This window comes from Lonchura striata, chromosome 3, assembly GCF_046129695.1.
Source record: "Lonchura striata isolate bLonStr1 chromosome 3, bLonStr1.mat, whole genome shotgun sequence".
Lineage (NCBI taxonomy): Eukaryota > Metazoa > Chordata > Aves > Passeriformes > Estrildidae > Lonchura > Lonchura striata.
The window spans coordinates 61,459,655-61,485,091 of record NC_134605.1 but is presented as its reverse complement, the minus strand read 5'-3'; the positions used below and the strand labels follow the sequence as shown (position 1 = coordinate 61,485,091).

Here is a 25,437-nt window from a genome sequence, read left to right as displayed (position 1 = left end):
TTAAATTTTAATTAAGTGTATTGTAACATGTTCAAATGGGTTTTTTCCTTTTCTTTTTCTAACTCCTATACATAGCCATAAATGATCAAGTGGCTTCTCCATGGCCAAAGTCTAAGACACAAAGAAAGAGAATCTGGCCACTGAATAGAATTCCTAAGCTCAGCCTTTTTACTATGCAATATATTTTCAGTGAGGATTTAATCGTAGTGATCAACAAAATGACAACAGAAAGAAATGCAAGGTAATAATCTGAACTAACAGATGATAAAGAAATACTAAAGGAAATATTATTTTTACCTTTCTTCCTCTTAAACTAACATTAGTGGCAAATACGGATAAGGAATTTTTAACAAACTGAATCTTTCATGTCTATTTTAAGAAAGTGTTGTGTATTTAAGGGTACTTTTGTGTTTTACTACACCAAGTGTAACAGAACACTGATTTTAATTCTTACTTACATTTCATTACTGCCTGCACTTCGTAGACAGGCATGAGAATCAAACAGCCATCAAAATTCTCAGGAAGTGGATTAAAGGAGTCCCATGTGTGTAGAGTATTGGAAAGTTTAACAATCCGATTTCTACACCTAGGCATTTTCCATTCTGCAATCTCTTTTAGGGTGTATATCTGGTCATCTTCACACTCATAAAATTCTCCTTCTTGTGAAAGGGGCAAAGTAAAGGAATGAGACTGATTATTTCTGACCACGACACATTTCACAGCCATCATTCCATGGACCTCTTCCACAGAGTTGAAGATGATCTGCTCATCATGTTTGATAGTGAAATTTGCCAATTTTATATCCTTGGCACTGTAGAAAGAAGGATGGCCAAACCTTGTTGGCCCAATAGAGACTTTTCTTGCAATTTCTTCAACGCTGATATATGGAGTCTTATCTGCCACAACCTTATAAAGACCTAAAAACAGAAAACTTGCATTATAAAAAGGGAAATACACAAAGAAAGTCATGCCAAATTTTAGACTGTTATATTTTTATAACTGAATGTTATAAAAATGAGGAGCAAAGCACATCAAATAATTCATAGATGATAGCTCAATTGCAGAAATATGACTCTACAGAGGTAATATCAGCTGCCTAGTGCAATGTATAGGCAGCTGGAATTAACCCTTTCTGCTGTGTATCTGACATCCAGCATTCTTAGTCCACAGTAAAATTTTTTTAGCCACAGAAAAAAGAAAAATTTTACTAAATTCCTATCTGTCTTCTCAGAAACCCAGCCTTTGAGACCTAAATGTTGATGTGGTATGAGGAAAAACAACACTAATGTGATCAGTTCATGCAGGATAAGTTTCTCGTCTAAACATCAGTAGTTCCTTCCACACACAGACTGGGAATTCCTAGACCAAATGTGTATAAAGATACATCCCGAATGAAAGAGTAGCACCTACAGATAAGAAAGAGCAAATAGATTTTAGCGTATCTGACAGTGCAGTCCACCAGCTGGATTAATTCAAAGTCTGGGTGTTGCAGCACTGCAGCCATCATGAGGCAATTAAAATGCTGAAGTTCTGCAAGGCAGAAGCTGTATCTGAGCTTCCCTATCTCCTAGGGACACTATTACTTCATGTTAATCATGCGCTTTGGATCTGTCTCATTAGGAGTTTCCATTGCAAGAAAAATGTGTACATTTCTACATTTGCGTGAGGGTTTTCATAAAGGAAGACGAACTGGAGGGCTGAGAGGACTAAAAAGCAGGTCTTAGCTGAACTGTGTGATTCAGCTGTGTTCCTCACAAGGCGTGGCAGCATTGTGAATGCTGCCTCATGGAATTGTAGTGCAGCTTCCTGAGACAGACATTGACAAAGACTTACTTTCAAGTGAATATAAGTGAGAATAGAGGTTATTTCTAGGCCAAGTTTGCTAGTCACAAATAAACCAATAGCTGCAGTTACAGTGACAAGGAAGCCAAGCTCCCTGGGAGATACTGTGCCTTTTCTCCCTTTGTCTGTCATATCCAGCCAGGAAAACTCCTATGGCCTCGTTCCTCCATGCTATTGACACCTCTGGACCACAAAAAGGGCACTTTGCAGTAAAAGTATACTCCCATTTTGGCTGTTGATGAGGCATGGGATGGGATATCAAGGAGCCTGGTTGGTACCACTAAAGACACTTTTATGGAAGCTTCAAATCCCATGAGCGGTTTAAGCCAGGTCTGCAAGGTTTAAAATATACTACTCAACTGTCCTCAGCCAAGTGCAGGATGCTCCAGCAGATACCTAGATTTCAGTAAGGTAGGATGCTTCCAGAACACACAATTGGATCTTGGGAAGACACTTCCTTTGCTTGACCTCCCCAGTTGTGGGATTGTTTAACAAATTGGATCAGGGAATATTGCTTCTCTTAAAAATAAGCAAGGTGCTTATTTTTTTCCAAACTTTTTCCCTTACTGACTTTCATTACTGATCATAATCAACATAACTGAGGGCCCTGAATGGTCTCAGAGTGTCCCTAAGATTGTATTTCTTTAAAAGGATGTATCAAATAATTACTTCTATCACAACAGCCTTAAAAATAAAAAAAGGGGGGGGGGTGGTTCTGGCTACAGGATTGCTGTGAATCTTTACAGTTGCAGAACCCTGTACTTTCACTTTGTAATTTTAGCATCACTCTTGTTAAAGGAGACATAATTAAGATTCTCTCTGTTGAGTATCTTTTAACTGAATTCATCACCAGATTGGGCATGTTTGGTTCTGGGTGTCCCATGTGGCCACTAGTATCTCTGGGAACTAACATGTCTGAGGGCCTGTCAGCAGCCTAAGCAGCAAGAGCCTCTTTGATCTGCTGCAGAAATAATCACCAGTTATGCCAATGTCACTTATTTCTGCAGTTCTGTGTTCTGCCTTCACAACTGTCTGTACACCAGCCAGCTTTTCCTGTGTGAAGTCAGTACCCTTGTGTCGGTGCATTCTCTACATATATGTCCTCACTGCAGGAAAACCTGCAGGAAAACCTCCAGGCTTTTTCCTGGGCTGCAAGGAAGGCACATGCATGAATGTACAAAGTAAACGTGAACACACTTTTCTCTCCCACTGATCTTTGTAATGTTTCTCACTGCCATTTTTAACATAATTATTAGCAAGGAAGTTATCTACCGCAGTCCTAATAACCACTAGAGTGTACCATTGCAGATCAACACAAACAGGTTCAACAGCATTTAGAGAGTATCACTGTGGTAAGGCACCAGTAACAAAATGAAACTGTGGAAAAGACAAACTGTGTTTTAGCATCGTGCTTTGCAAGCACAAGATGGGTATCACCTCCTGGCAGTGCTGGGAGAAAACAAATAGTAACATTCTTCACTAAAAAGGATATTCCAAATACTTATGGTGTGTCCCGAAGGCAGTAATTATGCATACCCATCATCTGTGATACAGGAGCAAGTGTATGGCCCCCACAAATTCCCCTGAATTATACTGAAAAACCTCCATAAACTGTGCAAAAAACTTACATTTGAAAATATTTGGCAATGTACAGGTATGAGGAACATTATTCTCTTCTATGAGTTTGACAATAGTCTCAGGCTACTAATTTTGCTGGGCCTACAAAGTTCTTTGGAAGGCAACTATTTCATCAACAAGATGATGAACATCCCAGGCTGGAAAGCAGGTGTAGTATGAAAGCATAATTATCAGATTTCATGCAAAGCTTGACACCTGACTAACCCTTGGCCCAGGCAGACTGGCTTCATCAAGGATGGGAGCAGAAGAATGTTTCCCTTCTGTTCTGGTAGTTTTCTTAATTTTGGTGACAGAATACTTGCTTAGGCAGAAGAGCCATGTGGTCCTGCATTCTTAACTTCTGTATTGATAAGACTCCTAACAGCTACCTCTGAGTGGCTATGAACATGCAAGGTTCCATATGTCTCTCTACATAGAATATAGGTAAATATATAAAAGGCTATTTTGGTATGTTGGGTGGAAGTCACTGCCATATTCTGCCATGATATCTTCTCATAAATGCTCTTCTTGATACTCTATATATGTAAAAACCAAAACAAAACCACAAAAACCACCAAACAATATTATCTGGAGCATTCAGAGCCTTATTTATATCACTGTGAATCAAATTGCAAAAACAAATGTTTTTAAAATCTAAGATAACAAGGAAACCTCCAGGAGTAAGAGACATATGGTAAGTTTGAGATGCTAAGATTTGGACATTTTGAGGTCAAACAAAAATTTTTGTACTTTTTCATAAACCATAAAACAACTGAATCAAATTCACTCAGACTTTCCAAAGAGATCTTGGTGGACTGTAAGGGAGAAAGACAGATGGAAATTACAAATTTGGAAGAAAGTCCATCTGGTTTATCAAGATGTGGCATTTTTGCTCCTATAGATATACTTTCTAAATACAATCTGCTCTACAATCAAACTGTACTGATGTCCAATGACTTGAGGAAAAATAAAACAGTCATAGAAGAAGAACTCTACATATATATAATACTACAGGAAAATGCAACCATTCCACTCCATGAAGCCTCTGTACCTAGTGACATTTCACTAGGTGAAGAGTCTGCCTAGACATAATACAATGATTAGTAAGCCCCAAACATCATCAGCCCATCTTTTCAAGAAGTTGACAAAGAGAGAGATTTTTTGAATCTGAGAAAATTATTTCACTGGTATGGGAGAGAAAACATAACCAGAGGATCACAAGACTGAATGTGCTATGGGAAAGCATGTTTTCGTAGAAGGATATTTCTACCACCTTTTTACAGAATAGTATATGTATATGGAAAAGTATGCAGAATAGCGTCTATATATGTATACAGAATAGTTTTACTGGCTGTAGTGAAAAATGTACCACCCTGGAGCTTTATGGACTTCCTATTTTCAGTCTTAATTAGAGTCCTGAAGGAAGAGAGTATTTTACTCTCTTTTCCCTACAGAAAGCTGAGAAAACTGAAAGTTAGGCTTGCCTAGTAGAGTAGCAAGCAGCCTCCAAGAAAAAAGAAGAGCAGAACAAATAATCTTTCCCAGACTAGCAGTTTCTGTTCCCCAAGTAAGGCTGGGAAGAGCATAGTTTCTACCTTCTTTGGAGATGACTTAATTGCTATTCCTCTTTTCCCACACCTCCCACACCCACCTCTTCTGCTTCAGCGTCCTCCTCCCCTCATCCTGTTCCAAAGGCCAGCTCTACCTCACCTAATACTGAGATGAGCCTTTTAATGCCTAACCCCTGCTCTTCCACAGATGTGTTGCATGGTCACTGACAAGTCTCCTGTCTTTTGACTTGCAGATGAGTACTCAAAGGGGCAGTCATATTCAGCTATGTGTCTGTAATACCGGATAGGAATGAGCAGCAGCAACATCCAGGGACCTCATGAGAACAGCGTCAGTCTAGCAATGTTTTTTGCAGAAGAAGGAATACAACAGAATGAAATGTAATCATTTGTGCTGGCAAACAACTCAGCTGTTGTGCAAATTACTTGTCTGTTAATTTGCTAGTAGTGAAAATTGTAGTTCAAAATGTGGTTAGACGTAATCATTGAAGTGTCTAGAGTAACAGCAGACTTCTATTATTTTACCCAGTGTATGAGCACAGAAAGAATAGTCTGGTCCTCTGAGGCATAAAAAAGAACAAATTAGAATGAGGATGAAACGAAATAACACAGATACTGAACTTGCGTTTGCAGCGGTTTCTCTAATGCAAAGGGCAGATTAGGCCTTTATCAAGGATCTGATTTGCCAGAGAAGAAGAAAAGGAGTTCTGAAGACTGCAAATACGCTCAGAAAGACAAAGAGTAGGGCTCATTTAAAGCCAATGAGCCCAGTTCTTCACTCTCAGAGCTGCTATCCCCAGAGTAACCTAAATAGTAGCCTTGCTCATTTGTGCCAGTGTGAATGCAGTGAAAGGATACATGAGCCCAGGGCATGCAAAAGAGCTCATGGCAAAGGAAGAGGAAAAGAACAGCAAAGCAAAAGATTTCTTTGCATCAACACTGGCAAGAGAGCACTGTACATACAATGTAAATACAGGGTCAGCCTTCTGGCGACCTGTGGATATTTTTATTAAGTTAAGTCAAAGGCAGCATGAAAAAGATCATCTGCAATTCAGTTCTGTGCTTCATTCAGGAGATGAGGGCAAGCCATGTTTCATGTATAATACTTCAGTTAGATTGTAGCACGTGTATGTAATAAAGTGGAAAGGAAAAAGGTCAAGAAAGAGCAAGAGAATGGGAAATCTTGACTCTGCAGAGTGGAATCATTCATCAGCTAAGAACTTAACCAGAGAAATGACAAATGTACATCTTACCAAATAGCTCTCGAATGCATAAGAGTACATATACAGAGAAAAACAGGAAAGAGGTGCTCCCTGTTGGGCTAATAAGAAGTGCCATTATGCCCCTCTTCAGTGCTGCTGTTCAGTAATACCCATCATGTGGAGGATAATAATGATAAATTTCAGCAAAATGAACTCTGAATTTATTTTTCAAGTGAAATAACCCAGTTTTCTAGAACACTGGTTGGGAGAGTTCATAACTATGCATGAAAATTGTAGTGGTTAGATCGAATTTGAAAATGTGCTCAGCAGGGCAGCAGCATCCAAATGCCAAGTTGTAAAACTGATCACTTGAATGCAAATAAATCCTGATTCACCAGGTTCAAGCATTTGAAATCACAAGTTCTTCTGTTCTAAGAATTGGGACCTTCAACATTAATAAATTTAGGATTACTTTTATCACTCTGTTGTGTTGGATATTTTAGGATTCAAACGTTCAACCTCATCTGCCAATCAAGATTTAGAACATATTTCTATCGGTGTATGTATTTTAGAGATAGAAGAAATTTTAATAATATCAGAGAAACTTGGATTACAAGAAAAATACCAAGTATCTTGAGAGTTCACAGGAGAGTCGTATTTCAATATCTCTAGATAGCCACAGATAATTAAAAGGTCTTTGATCGCTATGTCTGGGCCCTACTAGTGCTTGAAAATGGCATTCCAAAAAAGTATTTTAATAAGTGGTCATAGAAACCATTCTGATTCACAGGATAAGAAAAATGTGAAGGTAAATTGAGGATCTATTTGGGGGGGTGGAGAAGTTATATATACACAACTATTTCAGAGAGAAATCTGTATTTTAGAGATGGCAAGTAAAGGCATAGCAGAAGATATTTTCTGTAGAATTCAAATGAAATGTTTCATTCCCACAGACTTTTACATACTATTTGTTTCGATAAGTGTGTCTTGTCTCCATCTGCAAAAAAAAGCACGTTCCATCTTGGATACTGGCATAACATAAACCCTATACACACATGTGCACACTCTGGCATACTCAGCAAGACTTTAGAAGAGCATCAATGAGATTATTAAGTCAAGCACTCAAACACTAGAAAACACTAATGTTATGTTCCCCATGCAGCATCAATTTAATTTCCCATGTGCTTTCAGTGCTAATACAGTGCTAATTAAATATTTAGGGTGGGGTTTTTTTGTACAAAACTATAGCTGCATTCAATCCATTAGCTAGACTGATGGACAAAGTGAGTCCTGGGCATGAGCTCAGATTCTTGAAGTCTGTTGTGTTCTCTGTGTGCTCTGTACCAGTGTTTCCTTTATACAGGTGTCCCACAACTTCTCCCCCAGACTCCCTCCCACTGCCCTCCTCATGCAGTTTTCCAGCTTGCTCATAACCTTTCATCATTACCTCTGCTGCCTGCAAGACTCCCAGCATAAAAAATGCCCTACTTGCAAACTCATGGGTGAGGAGGGTCTTCCTCTGCTGCTGGAACCACCTGCACCTGCCTCTAATCTTTGTATGGAAAGTCTTCATCCTTCTGTCCTGCTCTGAAGTCAAACCTTTTTCTACCATTTTCTTAACCTAGTTTGTGTCCTCCACTTCCCACACTTGTGATACTCACATGGGATACACACTTCTCCCTCTGTGCTTTATTCACTTCCCTGTTCAGTGCTGCTGGGCCCCAACAGTAGAGGAACTCAGATGAGAGCAAAATTCAAAAATTAATAAATACGACACATGGTGAACTAGTACTGGGTTCAATACTTGGCCAGATCTTAACAAGGCAACATGGAGAGAGGAAAATGTGGTTCAAGTAACAAGTCAGTACCACGTGCCAAATTTCAAGTCCATCCTCCAAAATATTAATATATTTGGATTTTTCCATAGAACAGTTAAAGAGATTTTTTAAATAGAAAAACACATCCATTCCCCTCTAATCCTGTTTCTAAGCATGGAGCAGCCACTCTGGCCACCATAGTTACAATAAATCATTAAAATAAAAACAGTATTGAAAACATTTTGTACCCATAATAATAAAATACAAACATAGTAATGGTGAATACATTATAGTCTGAGAACACAACAAGGAAGATTTCAGCTCAGACAAGGTTTGGCAAAGTCATAAGCAAGCAGAAAGAAGATTTTTGTTGTAATTCTTACATTGAGGGACTCCAAGTGTAGAAAGCATTACCACAAAACTTTTTAGTACTAATCCTTTCTATTCAGGTTTGAGAAAGGACTGTAAGAGTTGAAATTTAAAACTAGTTGAATGTGTCTTGTATCATCTGATAAAATGGTATTCTTGACAGCTGAGTTGCAACCTCAAATATCAATCAAGACAGAAAATCAATAAAATGAACAAAGGTGATTACTCAGGGCTATAATTTCTCAGAAACATGTATTCATTAAATACTATACCAGGAAAGTTTAGTGGTAATTCCACTTTGGCTGAAAACTGGCTGACTTCATTATTCTCACAGATACTTGCTATGAGTTTATTAATTTTGAAGCCAATAACTTTAATGACTTCTTCTGTTGAGAGAGAGAATTCTTTTCCAAACTTCTCATAGACGGAGTCTGAAAAGAAATGCAAAAGGAAAGAAAAGCATTATTTATCTTTTTCTCACTTCGTCAAGTGTCTACCTCTTTGAGTGAAAACAAAAATAATACTTAAACTATAAGAAATCATACTTATCTTGTGATAATTAGCCTAATTTTCTCTTACGTCCTCAGAAAAGGGCCATGAGAAAAACCACCTTGTGACTTCAGTGATCAATCAGCTCTGTGGGGTTAAATGCATGCAAGGAGAGCAAGGTCTGAAGAATCTACATTTCCAAATTATTAGACCAGAATAGTCAGAGGTGGAGCATAGGATCACCTGGGTTGTCAAGAGCTGTCTCCTGAACCTGGCAGGCAGAGGAATTCAGGCACTAAAGATGCTTCTGCACAGCACAGGGCACAGCATATCTCATAGGAAAGAACAGACTACAGCAGGAGACAAAAACCCACAAGACCCTTGAAGGTACCCAGGGACAGGACAAGGGACAACCAAGTGTAACCAGCATTTGAGCTTCCTGTGGTAAGAGAAGAACTGAAGAAAGTACTAGAAATTGGAAGACTGGCAAATTAACAATGACAATGTTGAAATGTCCCATGTTGAAATGAGCATATGGATTCAGACCTGGCAGCAAAAAATTCCTTGTCTGTCTGTCATGTTCAGAACTTTGAGAAAAGGAACAAAGCAATCCAGCCAAGTGTTTCAGCACTTCCTCAGCAAAACCTGGGACTGTATCTTGTCCTGCCAAATCCAGTTGTCCCTTCTCCATTCTAGTTGTGGCCAACCTTTACTGTTTCAGAAGCAGATGCACAGGGAGAAGAATAAAGCAAAAAAACTCAAAAACTCAAATTATGAAGAAGAAGTAAAATTACTCCTGGTCTTTGCAGGAGATTAACAGAAGCTTTGGTGCGTGGGATCAATTAACTATATATAAAGGCAATGCAGTGAACATATGGTGTTCCATTTGTAGGTAGAATGGCACTGAACACAGAACATCAGAAATGTTAACTTTAATACTAGCTTCCATTCTTGCATTTCCCCCCAAGAACTAACAATGATCTGTCCTGAAGCAATATGGACATGCCCTTTCTGAAATCTCATCTCATCTCAGTTTCTTATCCCTTGTGGTGAAAAGAAGTTGTTGTCATTTCCACTCCCAATGCATTGGTGAGTGTATTTATTTGCTTTCCTCCTAATATTGCTCAGCTACTTAAAATACCTTTTTCTCATTTCCATTTTTCCCTTCCCCAAAGGTTACTCAGGGTTAAATTTGTCCTTTGCTTTATCTCCTCTGAGAAGACAGATTTTCCTTCACACAATTGCTCTAAGCCCTTACTTATATCTTGTTCAGTTTAAAGTCTTGTCTTTTTTTTTTTTTTTTTTTTTTTTTTTTTTTTTTTTTAAACCTAGGTGAGCAGAATGGTATCAGACAATGAGAAATATTTAAAACCTGACCTCTGGCTACATAGTTGCAATCAATAATTGAGAAGGCCAGTACTGAAATATCATTATTGCTGGCAGAGCTCCCTTCCTTGAAGAGCAACACTCTTTACAGTTCTCCTTGTAGTGGGTGGGGATGGTGGGGAGAAAAAATGCTTTGTAATACCACTAGTAAGGATCATAGTATAGTACTTTTCATTTGCAGAAGAGAAGCTGGGTAGATAGATCATACAAATAGGGAATAATGGAGGCATGCCACCACATTTTCCATCCAAGACATCAGAGACCAACTTTCAACAGCTTATCAATAGTAAAACATATATTACCAGATTTATTTGAAATAGGCCAAGAGGTTTAAAGATTATGAGGGTGAGAGGTTGGGTGGATGATTGCTAACAAACTGAGACGATGATTGCAGAAGCTTCATTTTTATTGATACTAGGATTTAGAAAAAAATTTAAAAATTAAAATCTGCCCGGCACATTTTTGGGGGTGCAATTGCACATACAGTATTGATTTTAATTACATATTTGTCTGCAACTAGATTGCTTTGGCCCTGATTTTAGCCCTTGCTTGGCAGTTTGCCTGGAATAATGCAATGAAGATTACATGCAGACAAGAAAAATGTTACCTAGGCACTTGCAGCAAATATTTGTGCTGGTAAAAGGGAGCCAGGGAAACTGCATAGCTTTCAAAAAGGATAATAAAAGTACTTTTCCCTTTAGAAGCCATGATAATTAATATTAAAACATTTTGAAAATTCCCACTTTGTGATAATGTGACCCTGAGAGATTTTACTTCAGCTGTATAATGCGGACCACCTCACACAATATATTGAAAAAAAAAATTAATTAAAATGCACTTTTTAAACATTTTTTTGTTTAAAAACAACAATATTGCGCAACAATAACTTTGTTTTCCCCACTCAAGTTACAAAGAAAATCTAACTCTTTGAAAATGTAAGTCAAGTAACCTTGAGAACAGAAGCTTTTGATTTGAGAAAGATGCATGCAATATAATGCAAAAAAAAAAAAAACCAAACAACCAAACCAACATTTAAGCACAACCCAGAACAAAGCAGCTTATTTACAGTGATCAAACAATACCCCTGAAGGCTGTAATTAAAGAGCTTGTTGCCTTTGAGAGAACCTTCTCTGAAATGTTACTTTGTTCAATAAAAAACACATTTATATCCTTTCATAAGCTCATCTCTAGTTTGACAATCTGTGCTATCAACCACCATGATCAGATCAAAGCGACCACCACAACTGGTTCAATATCTTTTCCCTCCATCTTTTCTAAAATGTTAAGCAGCCACTCTACCGTCCTCCCTAACATAAGTCCTTTATTTGATTTATTTCTCATAATAGGTACAAGAAGAGCACTTTTGTATTAAAAACAGCAATATATAAATGCAGTGAACGCCTGAGATGGAGAATATCATTCTTATTGTTGGGGTATCTGACAGTACCACTGAGATTAATATTTTATAAAACAAGATGAAACAATAAAATATCTCAGTAATATATCCTTTTTTCTTCCCAGGAGCTTGGAGCTGGTGACTGCTCTCGGAGTGAACGCCTCACTGATGCTGATAGAAACGACTCAAAGTCAGGCCTGGGAGTAAATAGCAGTAATTCATCACTGGGATGGAACTCCTTTTTGCCAAATGCCTCCGGGCACTTTAGCATGAAGGGACAGGGAGAGCGATACAAGCGATACAAAAGACTTGACTAAAATGGTACAGAGGATTATTCAGCAGGGGTGAAGCTCAAGCCCAAGCTGGCTGACTCCCAGTCTCACAGCCTGATGCAGGGTGCCGCTAAGCACTTCCAAGTATCCCCCATTTTTTCTCTCTTTGTTTTTAAACAAAGACCAAGCTTTTTTTCCTAACAAAACCAAATTACTTTGGAGGCCAAACACTAGGTATTGACTGCCTAGTCCCATGAGTTTGAATCTTTGAAGGAAAATATTTTCTCTTTCATGTCTCAGTAACACTCACTGAATTCATTGCAGCTGGCAGGCTGAGCGGTCTTTGAAAGGAGATCCAAAGAACCAGGAACCTGGCTACTTAGCAGGGAGATGAAAGACACCCCCACACACACACACCGAACTTTGTCCCAATGTCCTTTTCCCAGTGCTCTTTTCTCCACAATTAAGTTGTCATCAGTTGCCCATATGGGCGCTGTCTTCACTGCCAGAGATGACTCTGTTTCAGGGGCTTTCACGTCAAGGCTCCATGCTCTGGTGCAGCCATTCAGCCAGAATTACAATAGCCCATTCTCCCCTACAACACAGCTCAGCTGAAATCGCAGTTTTATTAAGGCTGCTGCAGGCTCTCAAAGTAATATGAAGGGCATAATGGATCTATAATTAGCGTCAATAAAAAAAGGTATCATTCTTTATAGGCATTATTTGAGGGCCAGCCAATTGTTCAGAGTTTATGCTCTTTGGCAGGAAAAGAGATCTATTTTAAAGTTTTAAGGAGGAGAGTTTTGCTTAATCATTTATATAATTTTTTACTCTGATTAAGCAGAAGGAAACGCAAACAATTTTTTATGGGGAGACATTAGGTGGCTTTTTTTTCCAGTCAAATACCTCCTGAACACTAAAGATACCCAGCAGTCTGCTGGATTTCCCCTACTAAACTCAAATAATCTAATGCCTTCTAGGGAAGAGGCTGGAAATCATGCACAATGACAGGCAAAGAAGGAAGCATGCCCCAGCTTCTCTCTCTAACCTCAGGCTGTGAGAGGAGCTGTAAACAGGATAAAACCCCTGAATGGCTTTTATCTACCCCTCCCTTCCTAACCCCAGAAGGTGTTCCCCACTGAGAGCAGGTGAGCCCATCTTCCCAGTGCCCACATGGTGCTCCAGATGCCCAAGGATACAGTGCTCATGAAGGCGGTGTGAATTTGAGTGGAAGATCCTTTGCCAAGTGACAGAGCAAATTATTGGGCTATCAAGAAACTCTTCTCTCTTTAACATGTCCTAAGCAACAAAAATCTTTAGATTTGATCAGTTTGGGACACAAACCTTCCAAAAGACTCTATGCAAAGATGCATTTTACCTAGATCATACCTACTTAGGCTGTGAAGGATCTGATTTTTGCCAGTGCGAAACCATCAAAGAACAAAAGCTGTTAAGATTTATCTTTTGTCATATAAAGTTAAACTTTAAATGTCAAGTGCTTTAAGCCATTTCAATCATAATGGACTTTAAAAAAAAATTACTTCTAAGATTTCTGATTTATTACTTTCCTGATTAGTTTATGGCCCTTTTTTTTTAATAAATGCATTCTTCTGATTCTCATCTATCCAGAGCCTCACACATTGCATGTGGCAGCAGAGCTTTTTGCATGTAGCACCCACTGTAACGGAAAGAGCAAGTAAAACCACAGCTCCCAAAGAAACACCTTTGACCTTCTATTTGGGTTTACCCAAATGAGTCATAATAACTACAGCAGTGAAGACAATGTCCAAATCTGATTTTGAATAGCATTAGTCACTGTTATAGCTGTTCATGATTTATTTAGTTTTATTTATTTATTTAATAAATTTTCTTTACAACATTAATTACTTTGAATTTAATATGCTTATTCGCATATATGTTCAACAGAAAACTACATTTTGTTGGACAAGGTTTAGGAAGGCTGCTCAAACTGAGTTGCAGTTCAGATCAGAATGTTGAGCACTTCACAGGTGCAGTCCAGAACTGGAAACATGTTCAAGCATCTTCGTATACTTAGATAAGAGCATGGTGCCCCTTGTGCCATTTCTGTGTGTCCAAGGGAGCTAACCAGAAACAGTGGACCTGGAAAAATGCCATGTTCCTTCATGAACACATCACCAGCTGCTTGAAGAAAAAGTCTTGTCACAAAAGTTCTGTTGCTCAGAAACAGTGTGTGGTCATGGGTTTGTGTATCATGGGACGTTTATCCCAGGATTTTCCCTTCTATGCAATTTAACATAGCTGTCCCTTCATCCTTCCAGAACCTGAGTTTGTGAAAATTATCTTGGTACTTTTATAGGCTTTTTAGAGATTCATGGGAAGGGAAACAGGGCCCTTCCTGCTGCAGGCCTCCTCCTCACATCCATGGAGCCCAAGAACAATAATAGCTGGGGATCTCTCTGCTACAGGACACTAGCACATTGAGGGAGCTTCAGCAAGCCAAGACAAGGAGTTGACCCCTGCATTGAGACAAACCAGGCAATTTGCGTAGTCTTCCTACCTTCTGTGCCATCCACAGGGAGGCCCAAAACTGAATGTCAGAGAAAGAAAATCCCCTCAAAGGAGATCCTCAAATAAGCTTCACCTTGAGTGAAGCTACCCAGGGTCAGATTTTTCTCATTGTGTCTGGATGAGTCATTCCATTGAGGGCAGCAGTATGAATAAAATGAGCAATATTTGACCCAAAAAAGTCAGGGTTTGTTCTCACATCCACTGAAGAACATTTTCTTTCTTGTTTAGAATAAAACAGGCATTTGAAGCAGCTTGAACTGAGTTTCAGTGGTTTGTATTAATAGAGAAAATTTACCAATATGCTCCAACTAGTGACCACAAAAAAGAATCCAAACTATTTGTAACTCTGGCTGTACTTAAGGCTCTTGCTTCTACTTGCTTAATCAAAAGGAACAGAAACAACTGTATTCAAAGGAAACCACCCTTCCACTTTTTGGTATGTTTATCTATCTTTAAAAAATCTTCTCTATCTTTAAAAAAAAAGACACAAATTAGTAAATGAAAGCAGCATACCACAAGTTTCACCAATTTCATGTGCAGTTCTCCCTTGGCGTGCACTCCACCACTGAGAATCCACCCAGTAAATTCAGAGAATGATAATAATAATATTTAATATTTCACCTCTAAGAAATACAGGCCTAATTATATTCATCAAAGCTTTCTTATGCTCAGCCTTTCTTTAAATTATTTGTTGCTTTTAGTAAGAAAAAGTAGTTTTATTAATCCTGAAGAGGCAGTTTGCCTGGTTTATTCATATGTATTACAGACTTCATATCCTAGCCCACATCAACTCATTGGTTTTTCATACTTGACATGGGAGAAGGATTTGTTCTGTCTAGGTTGGCTTAGAAACAGTAAGAAAAGTTCTACTCTACGTGATCATTTTTGAACTGTTTAGTGTTGAGAGATATTGCCTAAACTGGGACTCTGGGCAGCTGAGTTTGGATAGATAAGGATTCCTTTTGCATTCAGTTTGCCTAGCTGTAGTAACAGGGTTAACAAGACATTTAGAACTGTGTTGATGGTAAGCAGACCCCATCACTTCCTGAAATGCATGCTGGAAAGATGCTATTTTCCAGTCACAGAAGCAGAGAGAGTGAAACCAAAACTGCAGAGACAGCGAGCGAATGTGGATACGCAGCCAGCAAGAGGAACCATGAGTCATGCTGTTTATAGTTGACCAAAATGAGTATTGACATGGAACAATTCACCCAAAGGGTTTTGTTTGGCATTGCCTCTCATGTAGCTGTTAGAGAGCCCCAAACATCTGCCCAGAGGAGGAATCCCAACCTGTCAATTCTAAGAATCCTTAGATCCCTTAGGTCTGGAAGGACATTAACCATAGATGTACATGTGACCCCACAGTTGCCTTTTCCCTATATTTTCTCCCTGCACAGATCTGGCACTTTCCTGAACCCAGGAGACTGGAGTACCACAGCTACAGCACGCTGCCTCACTGCACACCCAGCCTGCTGAGGTGGAAGCCGCTGGCTTAGAGTTCCCTTCTCCTCAGAGAAGGAGCACAGAGTATGTCCTGGAACTGCAATTGACACAGCACACATGCTGTTTTCAAATAACCAAACCACAGAGCAGAGCTACAACCCCCCCCACCACGCTCTGGCAAGTCCCAGCTCCTGAAGAAATAAGGGAATACCATTACTGACGCTTGTGTTTAGGTGCAACAAGAATGGGAAGACTGTGGGTAGGCTAATGACAACAAACAACAGAATAGGTGCCTTGAGAGGTTCTTCATTTTTCACAATTAAATATGGCACTTTTTACTGTTTTGCCACTGGTTAAATTAAGCCTGCAGAATATTAAATTCAATTACCCATAAAATAATTATCTTAGTATTAAAGCAGACATAATTTTTGCAACAAAAAAATGAAAGCCTACACTTGCATACTATCTGTAAAAATCAGTGGTCAGAGACTACCTACCTCACTAAGTATCAATATTTACTAAAATGTTCAAAGAAAGATATTTGATCAATCAAATCCGTTCCCAATGGAGTTTCAGCAATTTAATTTTTTAATAACATATTTTAATGAGCTATTAAATTATCATGTACTTCAGTCTGCACTGTAGTTCCTTTCTAATCAGTGCTGATTACCAAGTTATTTGTATCTGGCAGACTTCCTATTCCCTTCAGAGATTCAACAGTACAGTCTGGTTTCTGTAGCAAGGACATTACAACTACAGAGTCCAAAGCAACTGCCCTGAGAGGTATCTTTGGTATTTGCAGAACTACCATCTCCTTTCATCTGTGTTTCTGTTTTCAAACCAGAGATGACAATAATTTCTCTGCTTCTGTATGGACCTTCAAATATGATGGTGAAAAGCATTTTGGAAGAACTCAGGGCTCTTACTAACACCCCGCGTTTTGACTCTGCAAAGTGTCGGACAGAGGTAGGTGATGGCTGCAGGTTGGGTCTCTGACCATGCAGCCCCACACAGCTGGAGCTGAAGCAGAATGAGAGTGTGAACAAGCACCTCCAACCTTGACTATTCTGCCTTGAGGCAAATTAGTAAGGCTTCATCCAGCCCCAAAGTTCAGTGTAGCATGAAAGTCACTGATATCATTCAAGGAAAATGCTTTCCTCTTCTTCATGCCCGGAGCAGAGAAGGAAACAGAAACAGAACTTCCTGAGAAAAGTGTCTAAAACATGGTATTCACCACTAACAGCAAAAGTTCAATTGCCCAGAGCTTTTCTAGCTGAAAGTATTCCAGGTGGAAACAGGGTCTATAAAGTCATGTCCATTTGCAGTTTGGGGAACTACAGTTAAATACAACACATTCCAGTAGTATCAGCAGAAATATAATTTTTTTATAGGCCAGTAGAGAGACTAATGGTAGAATTAGTGCACACAACATATGTTTTCTACTTGCTTTCCACTGGGAACAGTAGCATGCAGGCTTGGGTCTGAAAGGAGAGACCTAGATTGTATTTGGTGTAACATGGATAAAGAAGCAGAATGGATTCTTTCAGGGTTGTTACCTTGCCAAAGGCAAGTAAATTCCCACTCTCTCCCTGGGGCTTGACTTTGCAGCTTCTAATAAAAATACCTCACCACATGGAAAACATCCATCCTCACAAATCATTAAACTTTCCTTATGCTTCCAGAGGTAGTGAAAACTTGTCAGGAACTGTATAGCTAGTTTTTAAGTCCTATATTTATAAAATCATTAGACCTAAGTGCAGTGTGTGGAAAATGCTGCTTCCAATAGAGAAAATGGAGAGTTTAATCCCCACAGCACACAGAGCACCAGAGAAGAGCAGTGAATCAATTACACTGTGTTGTCTTATTATCACATATCTTGCTGTAGCCTTCTTTGGTTGGCTGCTACAGCTTTGAGGTGATAGCTCTAATGGATGTAATAGACCATTATTTACTCCATTAGCCATTCTGTGTACCTGCCTAAGCTATGTTAAGAAACCTTGCCCTTTTTGGGGAGGGTTGTGAAGAGGGAAATATATATTAACATTTACATATATAAAAACTCTTCCTATTTAAAATTTTTAGGCAGGAAAATTAAGTATCCCTGGTGATTGATTAGTTTCAAACAATCACATGTAATGCTTTAACAGTTGATCCTCTCCCTACTATCTGCAGTTTGTGCTGAGAATAGTTACAGATTCCTATGAAATCCCATTCCACAAAAAGACTTAGCTGACCGGGCTGACTGTGTAGCCATTTGGGAGCTATTACAATCAGTGCACAAACGCTCAGATTTGGTCCCAGCAGCCAGAGCAATAAACCCATATTCCCTGCCAATAGACCTGCCATTAGCCACACTGTGATTGCTGGTGTACTGCATGGGGTAAGAGAGATCAAAAAGGTTGGTGCAGGGGCAGAGGGATCTGCCTGAGAAAGGACTGAAAAGTGGTTGTCCTAATGGAAACTTGGAGTGCTCAAAGTGGCCCATTCTCCTGTTTAGCAATATAACAGGAGTTACTCCAGACTCGATTTGAAGCATTAGTCTTTCAACGGAAAATGTAACATAAATCATAATGCAATCACAGAACAATGTGTTCACCCCAGCTGCCAGGTACAGAAGGAAGGAAAATATTCAAGAAAGAGAGTCTAGGGAAGGAGGGAGAGAGAGGGAGCGAGGGCCTGGCCTGAGAAGACCTTTTGTAGCCCTATATCCTACAAACCTATCAGGCACTGAGTGTCTTGAGCATCTCAATCTTCCTCTGAAGCAAGGAAGAAGAGGAACCCACAGAAGCCTGGAAGCCTACTACAGGACATTGATGTTTCTAGGTACTTGCAAGTATTTTTTGGGATATTATGGTTGTGAGGGCAAGGAGCCAAGCAGAATATATCAGTCTTGCTTGTTGTATAAACCAGAGATTCATGCATGGCTGTCAGTGCTGCAGCTGCTGCTCTGGTGGGACATGAATGAGAACAGCTGAGAAGACACCAGGAGCAGAGGACAGGAAGAGATAGTGCTGCTGAAGACCAAAAAAGCATTGGAGCAGTCTGTCAGGCTATCACTTTTTAATTCTAATAATCTCAGGTCTCTGGAGCACATAACACCCCCTCCCAGGGCTAATCAACAGCTAGTAACCTTTTTCTTTCACATGTGAGGAATTGCTGTAGAATGGTCTGTGGGCTAACTCACCAGTGTTTTTCTCCTCAGGAAGATGGAAGGGCTTAGACAGCAAATAGAATCACAAACTGAAATACTCTGGCTACAAAAATATACTGGTATAAGTTTTACCATCCATGAGCAGTAGGATGCAGACGGTAGGAACTCAGAAACCTGCAGACAGCTGGGCTACCATCATTTTATCATAGCATTTTGTATAAATAAAAAAATAAAAAAATAAAAAAAAATAAATAAATGCACATCTCACATTATTTTGTGTACACATATATACTCATATATATATATATGTACATATACCTACATGTACAAATGCATATAAATTGTTTTCATATCACCTCTGCTTCCTAGCTATATGAAAAGAGATGAATGTAGTGGCTACTCCAGCTTAAGGAGGTGAGCTTCCCTTTTTTAGTTTTAATTCTACTCTTCATCACTTAAGCTGTAATTTTCTTAACAAGAACCTATTTGTCACAGCTGCAGGATCAGTTTAAAAGACAAAACTTGAACAGATCACATAGCAAAGTTCAGAATAAGAGTAATTCTTAAAGTTTCTGGTAATTTTAGCTAAGTTTATTTCCCAGAAAATTTTTTCTATATATCAGTATTACTCATAAGTGGTTTCCAGGTCAGTAAGGATGGGCAATCAGGAGCACATGGACAGTAGTCTACCATCACAGATTCAGTATGCCCTTTCCCACTTCCTTTCTGCCCAAAGAGGCTGTTGTCATGGAGGGGAAAATCACCCACTCTGGCCACCGATTGTCAATCAGCTACTGATTGTCAATCAGACTCTGGCCACCTCCTCTCTCCTACTATGGAGCAGTATGGAAATATTTAGATTGATGTAAAGATAGATGTTGTGGATCCTGAAGTGGGTATTTGGCTGAAGCTGAAGCAGATTTCAATTCATTTCATGAAACCCTCTCTGTTTTATTAGTTGAACCCGTTTTTCCCTCTCAGTGGCATGGAAGTGACTTTCTTTTTCTAGACTGATACATAGGCTTGACATGATATCTTCACTATCATTGAAGAAAGTCCATGCCCAAACTAAGAGCACATATTTCCCTCTAATGCAAGCCCCTTTACCACTTTTCGAGTGTGTTTTGTGCTCAAGCAGAGCACTAAAACATCATAAAAATAGATCTGCAGCAGGAAAAAGACAGTAAAATATTACCCCTGTGTTGCTCCACTCTTGCTTATACCAACCCCTTTGCATTGCTGTACACTTTAAGTGCCCCCAAAGAGAGAACAAAATTCAGGAAAATCTTACAAAAATCTTATGATCCTTCACGGTCACTTTCCAGACTCCCTGGTTCTTTATTTCTGAGATAGAAGACAACTTTCCATGGCAGCTCCAGAAGTCCAAGATGAGTTAAATAAATTAACCTCTATGATGTGATTTGCAGTTGCTGGATTGATCGCTCTATGTAAGTGCAAAGAAAATTCATGTCTTATTCCAGTAGTCTTTCCAGGTTTTGATGGGGACTAACTGGTTTCTTTTTCTCTGCCAGTGAGAAGACCCAATGCACACTGCACCAAAGGCATTTCCAAAGCCATTGCTAAAACACTTACTCTTCAGCTGGTGGGAAACTGCTAGGAGACAGCTCCATGAGCATCCTTCCTATGCCTCCCCCACATTCTACATTCCCGTCTGAAGGCAGACCTGGAGGCAAATACAGGCTTGCAAAGCCCTGACAGAAAACATTCGATGCTCACCTTGACAATAGATGCCTGACTGGATTTGGAGGACCCTGGGAAGGGCTCTGAGGTCCAGAGAATGAATGAACTTCTGCAGGGTAGAGGCCATGGTCCGGAGCACTGTAGCATGTGGGTTTGGCACGAAAAGACCAGTGAAAAGCTCTCAAGGAAGCAACACTTTCAGCCTGGTGCATGCTGTGCTTGAGAGCTCCACAGCAGCGGGAGGAGTGGCATGGGGAGGTACTTCTGCTTCCTTCCCTCTGTGGCTGCTTCCTCCCATAGGTGCAGCTGGAGCAGGCTGAGGCAGCTGTGTCTCCATCAGCTGCTTCTGGCACCCACACCCACCCAGGGTCTGTGCCAGGCTGGGGGATGTGGGAGGCAGCTGTGAGACTGGGCTCCAAAGGGGAAAGGGGGATCTGCTATAAAACTTAATTTCATTAGTGATAGTTATTGACCCTGTGAAAAGAAGATAGTGAATACCAGCCCTGCCTAGGGTGGGATAAAACCCACAATATCTGCATGGGGTGTTGAGGGATTTTTTTCCCTCTTGGAATGCAGCAAAATAGTTTGGTGTTTGTTCACTTCAAAACCATTAATAGCCTTTGAAGAAAAGAGTTGAAGCATTCTACTGTCTTAAATATTTTATCCGGATTTAAGATATATAAATAGAATACAAATTATTTCATGCTCTAAATGGACATTTAAACACAATATTGTTATGCAAAATAGTCAACATTTTCTTATGCCACCCACAACGATTTGTGGGAATTTGATTTTGAGGTGCTTCAGCTGGGAAGGAATTTTAAGAGACAGTACCAGGTGAAAATCAGACTGCACTGGTGACAAACCCCCAGCACTGATCCCAGCTCTGCCATTCTGAGCTTGATCAAGCTCTGTTGTTTCAGCAAGACTCTTCTGAAGAACAAGGCCATAGCAAATAAGCAGCAGACTCAGATCATGAGGAAAATGGAAGTGACTATGATTTTATGGTTGTTTGCACTGCTGTCCTGTCTTCCTGAGGGGTCAGGGAAAGGAGCAAGATAATCAAACATGTATTTTCAAAAAGTTTGCTAGCTTCATTTCCTCTATAAGTAATATTTTTCAGGAGACAATATTACTCACATATTAAAAATATTACAGTTAAAATTCTCAAATTCTTAAAGGCCAGTGCCTTTGAGGTAATGGGCTACCTATGGAGCCTGAAAAGTTTATTAACTTAGTCGTAAGAAACATAACTTGGTCTTAAGAACCATTTCTTCAGAGAATGTGAAGTATACTTTATAAGTGGGGAGTCTCCAGGTGCAGAACTCACTATGGCCAGTCATTAATGCTGGAGGTGCTGCAGGGAAGAGGAGAAATTGGGCTTTGAATCTCGGAGTCACAGTTACTAGTAAAAGCCAAACTAGAGAACATGCACATCCATGTTGAGCAATCATCGACTACTTTAATACAATACATTACTTATTCTCCCCTCCCAAGGAAACGTATTTGAAATTACACAAATGTAATTTGAGAGAGAGCTGGAGAAATCACATGTATTCAGTGGCAATCAAAATATCCATATGGTAAAAAGCTGGCTTTTACAAGCACAAAGCAGTGAAATGTGTGAGTGTTTTCAGTTATTTCAGTGGGACATCTTTGTATTTTTTAAGATTTTGTGTGCAACTCTAGCAATTCAAAGCCAACTTCCTTGCTACCTGCTCCCAAGGCTGTCAGGTATTGTGCCAGTGCTAGCAGCTGGGCTTTACCTGTACACATTGTTTTGATCAATGGATAAAGAGCCCCTAAGGCCATTTCTATAGTTCCTCAATTCACTTATATTTGGCTCTTGCTTTTGGTAAGACTGCCAGGAACAACACCACAAAAGAACATTTAACATGGATGGCAAACACGCACACAAATTAATAAATGTTTTTGAAATTGCTTGAATCCAACAAAGCAAAAGCAGAAACAGACATGGATTTCACACAAAGAAAAATTCAGAACAAAACCTGGTTTATGCTGCTGATTCCAGCAGCCCAACAGTATGGAGAAGGCAACTGCAGCTCTGTGCTCCCATGGCCAGCAAGCAGCATGTGTTTCCAATAGGTGCAGACAGACAGATATATACAGCACCCATACACATAAATACACTGCCAGACACACAAATCAACTTATACAGAAACACCAGCAAGCCCCAATGGTCTCATCCTGTTCCCCTTTCTGGCTGATTGAGGTATTAGTGGGAAATACACACATATGTATTTATGTAGTTGGGATCCCTCCAGAGCTGAACTTAGACACAGTCCTCCCAGTGGCCTCTGATCCTGCTTCCACTGGGGTGTGCAATCAGCTCTGGAGGCCCAGAGCCTCTGTAATGTGCCTGGGAATATCCTGGAAATACCTCTGGAGTTCCTCTATCCACTGTTATTCTTCTGTGTGTGTGTGCAGAAGCCAGCTTTTTATCACATAACCTAACAAAATCAACCATCTTAGCTGCAATGAAGGAACTAGAAATGCACTTGTCTGAAACTGCAATTTAAATCAGGAATGCTACCCACTGGTCATTTGTTATCAGAAGAGTTCCTAGATCTGCTAACACAGAGACTGGTTAATGAGAATCACTGACATGTTCTTCCAAATTCTCTGCAGGAGATTTTCCAGTTTGATGAGTAAGACCAAGTGCAGAGAAAAATAATTTGCCATCTCCAAACCATCCTTGATCTCAGAGTGAGAGATCATCAGATTGTCATCATGGACTGTTGGTAACAAGGGATCCTTTGAGGAGGTGTTCATATTGCAGACTACATTCTTAGGAGGATCTTGACTAAGAAAAATTCCTTTTGTTTTGTCCAAGTTTCAATATTGAACATTAGGACAGGCTGCTGAAAAAAAAATGTATGTATACTGTACCGAGAGGAGGCAATATCTTCCCATACAGAAAGAACAGATATCACAAGCCTCTCCTTACTCCATCTTCAGTTCTAAGTTATAGCATTCTTCACCAAGAGCCTGCCAGGACCTCAGTGTTACCTCTGCCCTGTGGAAACCTGCAGGTTTGGCCACTCCATCTCTACTGCCAGTGTGATGGTGTGAAGGTCAAGTTGCACAGCCAAACCCACAACTGCCAGAGTGACTGAGTCCTCATGCAGCCACCGTGCTGGCAGCTCCAGCTGCTCTGGAAGGTGCACACAAGCAGGGACCCATGTTTCCTCAGATGGAAAAGCCCTGCTTATTCCCCAAGGGGATGGCCAAGGACCAGCTCTAAGGGTATGTGACTGAAAAACAGTGGTCAGCTAATTTAGAAGGATGGACACATCAGCAAAACACAGAAGTCTGAAAATTATATCCTGGAATATTTTTCTACCTTGCTGATGGGTTTAATTATTGTTTTTCAAAAAGTCAGTAAAATGTTCCAAGTTTCCAAAGAAAAGCAGTTCTAAACCTGTGAAGGTTTGCAATATTTTTTGAGCTCAGCCCATTTATTAGATAAATGTGGCCATTAGTTGAGCTGGTTGAAACTATAAAACAATCCCATAAATATAAGACTAAGCATTATGTCTACAGGAATATATGCACCATTTATTGAACTTATAAGGGAAATGCATTTAATATAGCTGGAAGAACAGTAATTCCAAAGACGAAAATGTTTTAGGGAAACTCAGAACAGTCAGGACCTGGGAGACAGGTGTGAGTGAGGCTCATATGGAATGGTTACACTTATCTTTTGAATCGAATTCAAGATACTGCAGGATGTTCAATACACTTGCATATTTCTTTCCAGTGTAAGGTTGTCATGGTTCAGGAATGATATTCTCCAATTTAGTACTCCCAGTAAAAAAAACACCTGATGCTTTCCCTCCCTGCTCTCCAATTGGAGGAACAAAAGGCAAAGTTCACCGACGGAGATAAGAACAATATACTGGAAACAGCAATGAGATAAGAAAATGAACAGCAACAATAACAAAATTAATAGTAAAAGTACACAAAAGAGTGATTCACATGTAAAAATACTCACTACAGAGCCTGAGACAATAAAAAATAGCAGATGGCCACCCTGCCATGATTCTTTTTACCGGAAAGAATCCCTTCTCCTTGGAAGCAGTGGTCCCTTTTCCCCATCCCTGGAAGTGATGCAAGGTGATATAGAATAACCTCAGTGTCCTAGATATGACCCTTGCTTTAAAAAAAATGAACCCTGTCCTGGCTGAAATCAGGAAAAAGGTGGACACTCCTTCTGCCATTAAAAACAGAGTCAGACTAAGCTGTAAGGAATCTTGCCTGACAGAGGTGCACTGAGCTGTGAAATAATCTCCCAAGGGAACAGTTGACTCCTGGAATGTTTAAGCCTTGAATAAATAAAGACTCTATGACACCACCAAGAACAATTCTGATAAAGAAAGGGAGAGAGGTCATCTCTTCCTATGGGTGGTTAGCTGTATTGTCACCCTTCATTTATAGGAATCTACTGTCTCAATACCTAAGTCAGGTGAACAGTATTATATTTAACTGTTCCAGAGGTGAACTGAGCATTAAAAGAAGCTGCAGAGACTTTCAGGAGCTGTGCTCTTCCTCTGCTAACCCACAATTGTTCTGGTAATATCAGTCAGGCTTCATACAACCTATCCAAGAAGAAC

At 39.7% G+C, this 25,437-nt stretch overlaps 1 protein-coding gene across 1 annotated transcript in view; it reads right to left on the bottom strand.

Moving 5' to 3' along the window:
- The window catches only part of THEMIS (thymocyte selection associated), a 70,927-nt gene extending 49,957 nt beyond the window's left edge, over positions 1–20,970 (bottom strand). Inside the window, exons 1-3 of the mRNA XM_077781796.1 lie at positions 20,840–20,970; positions 8,688–8,846; positions 459–917 (exon numbers count right to left, since the gene is read on the bottom strand). Coding sequence (XP_077637922.1) covers positions 459–917; positions 8,688–8,846; positions 20,840–20,930 — 709 coding nt within the window. The 5' untranslated portion in view covers positions 20,931–20,970. The remainder of the gene's footprint in view (positions 1–458; positions 918–8,687; positions 8,847–20,839) is intronic.
- Positions 20,971–25,437: the final 4,467 nt, after the last annotated feature.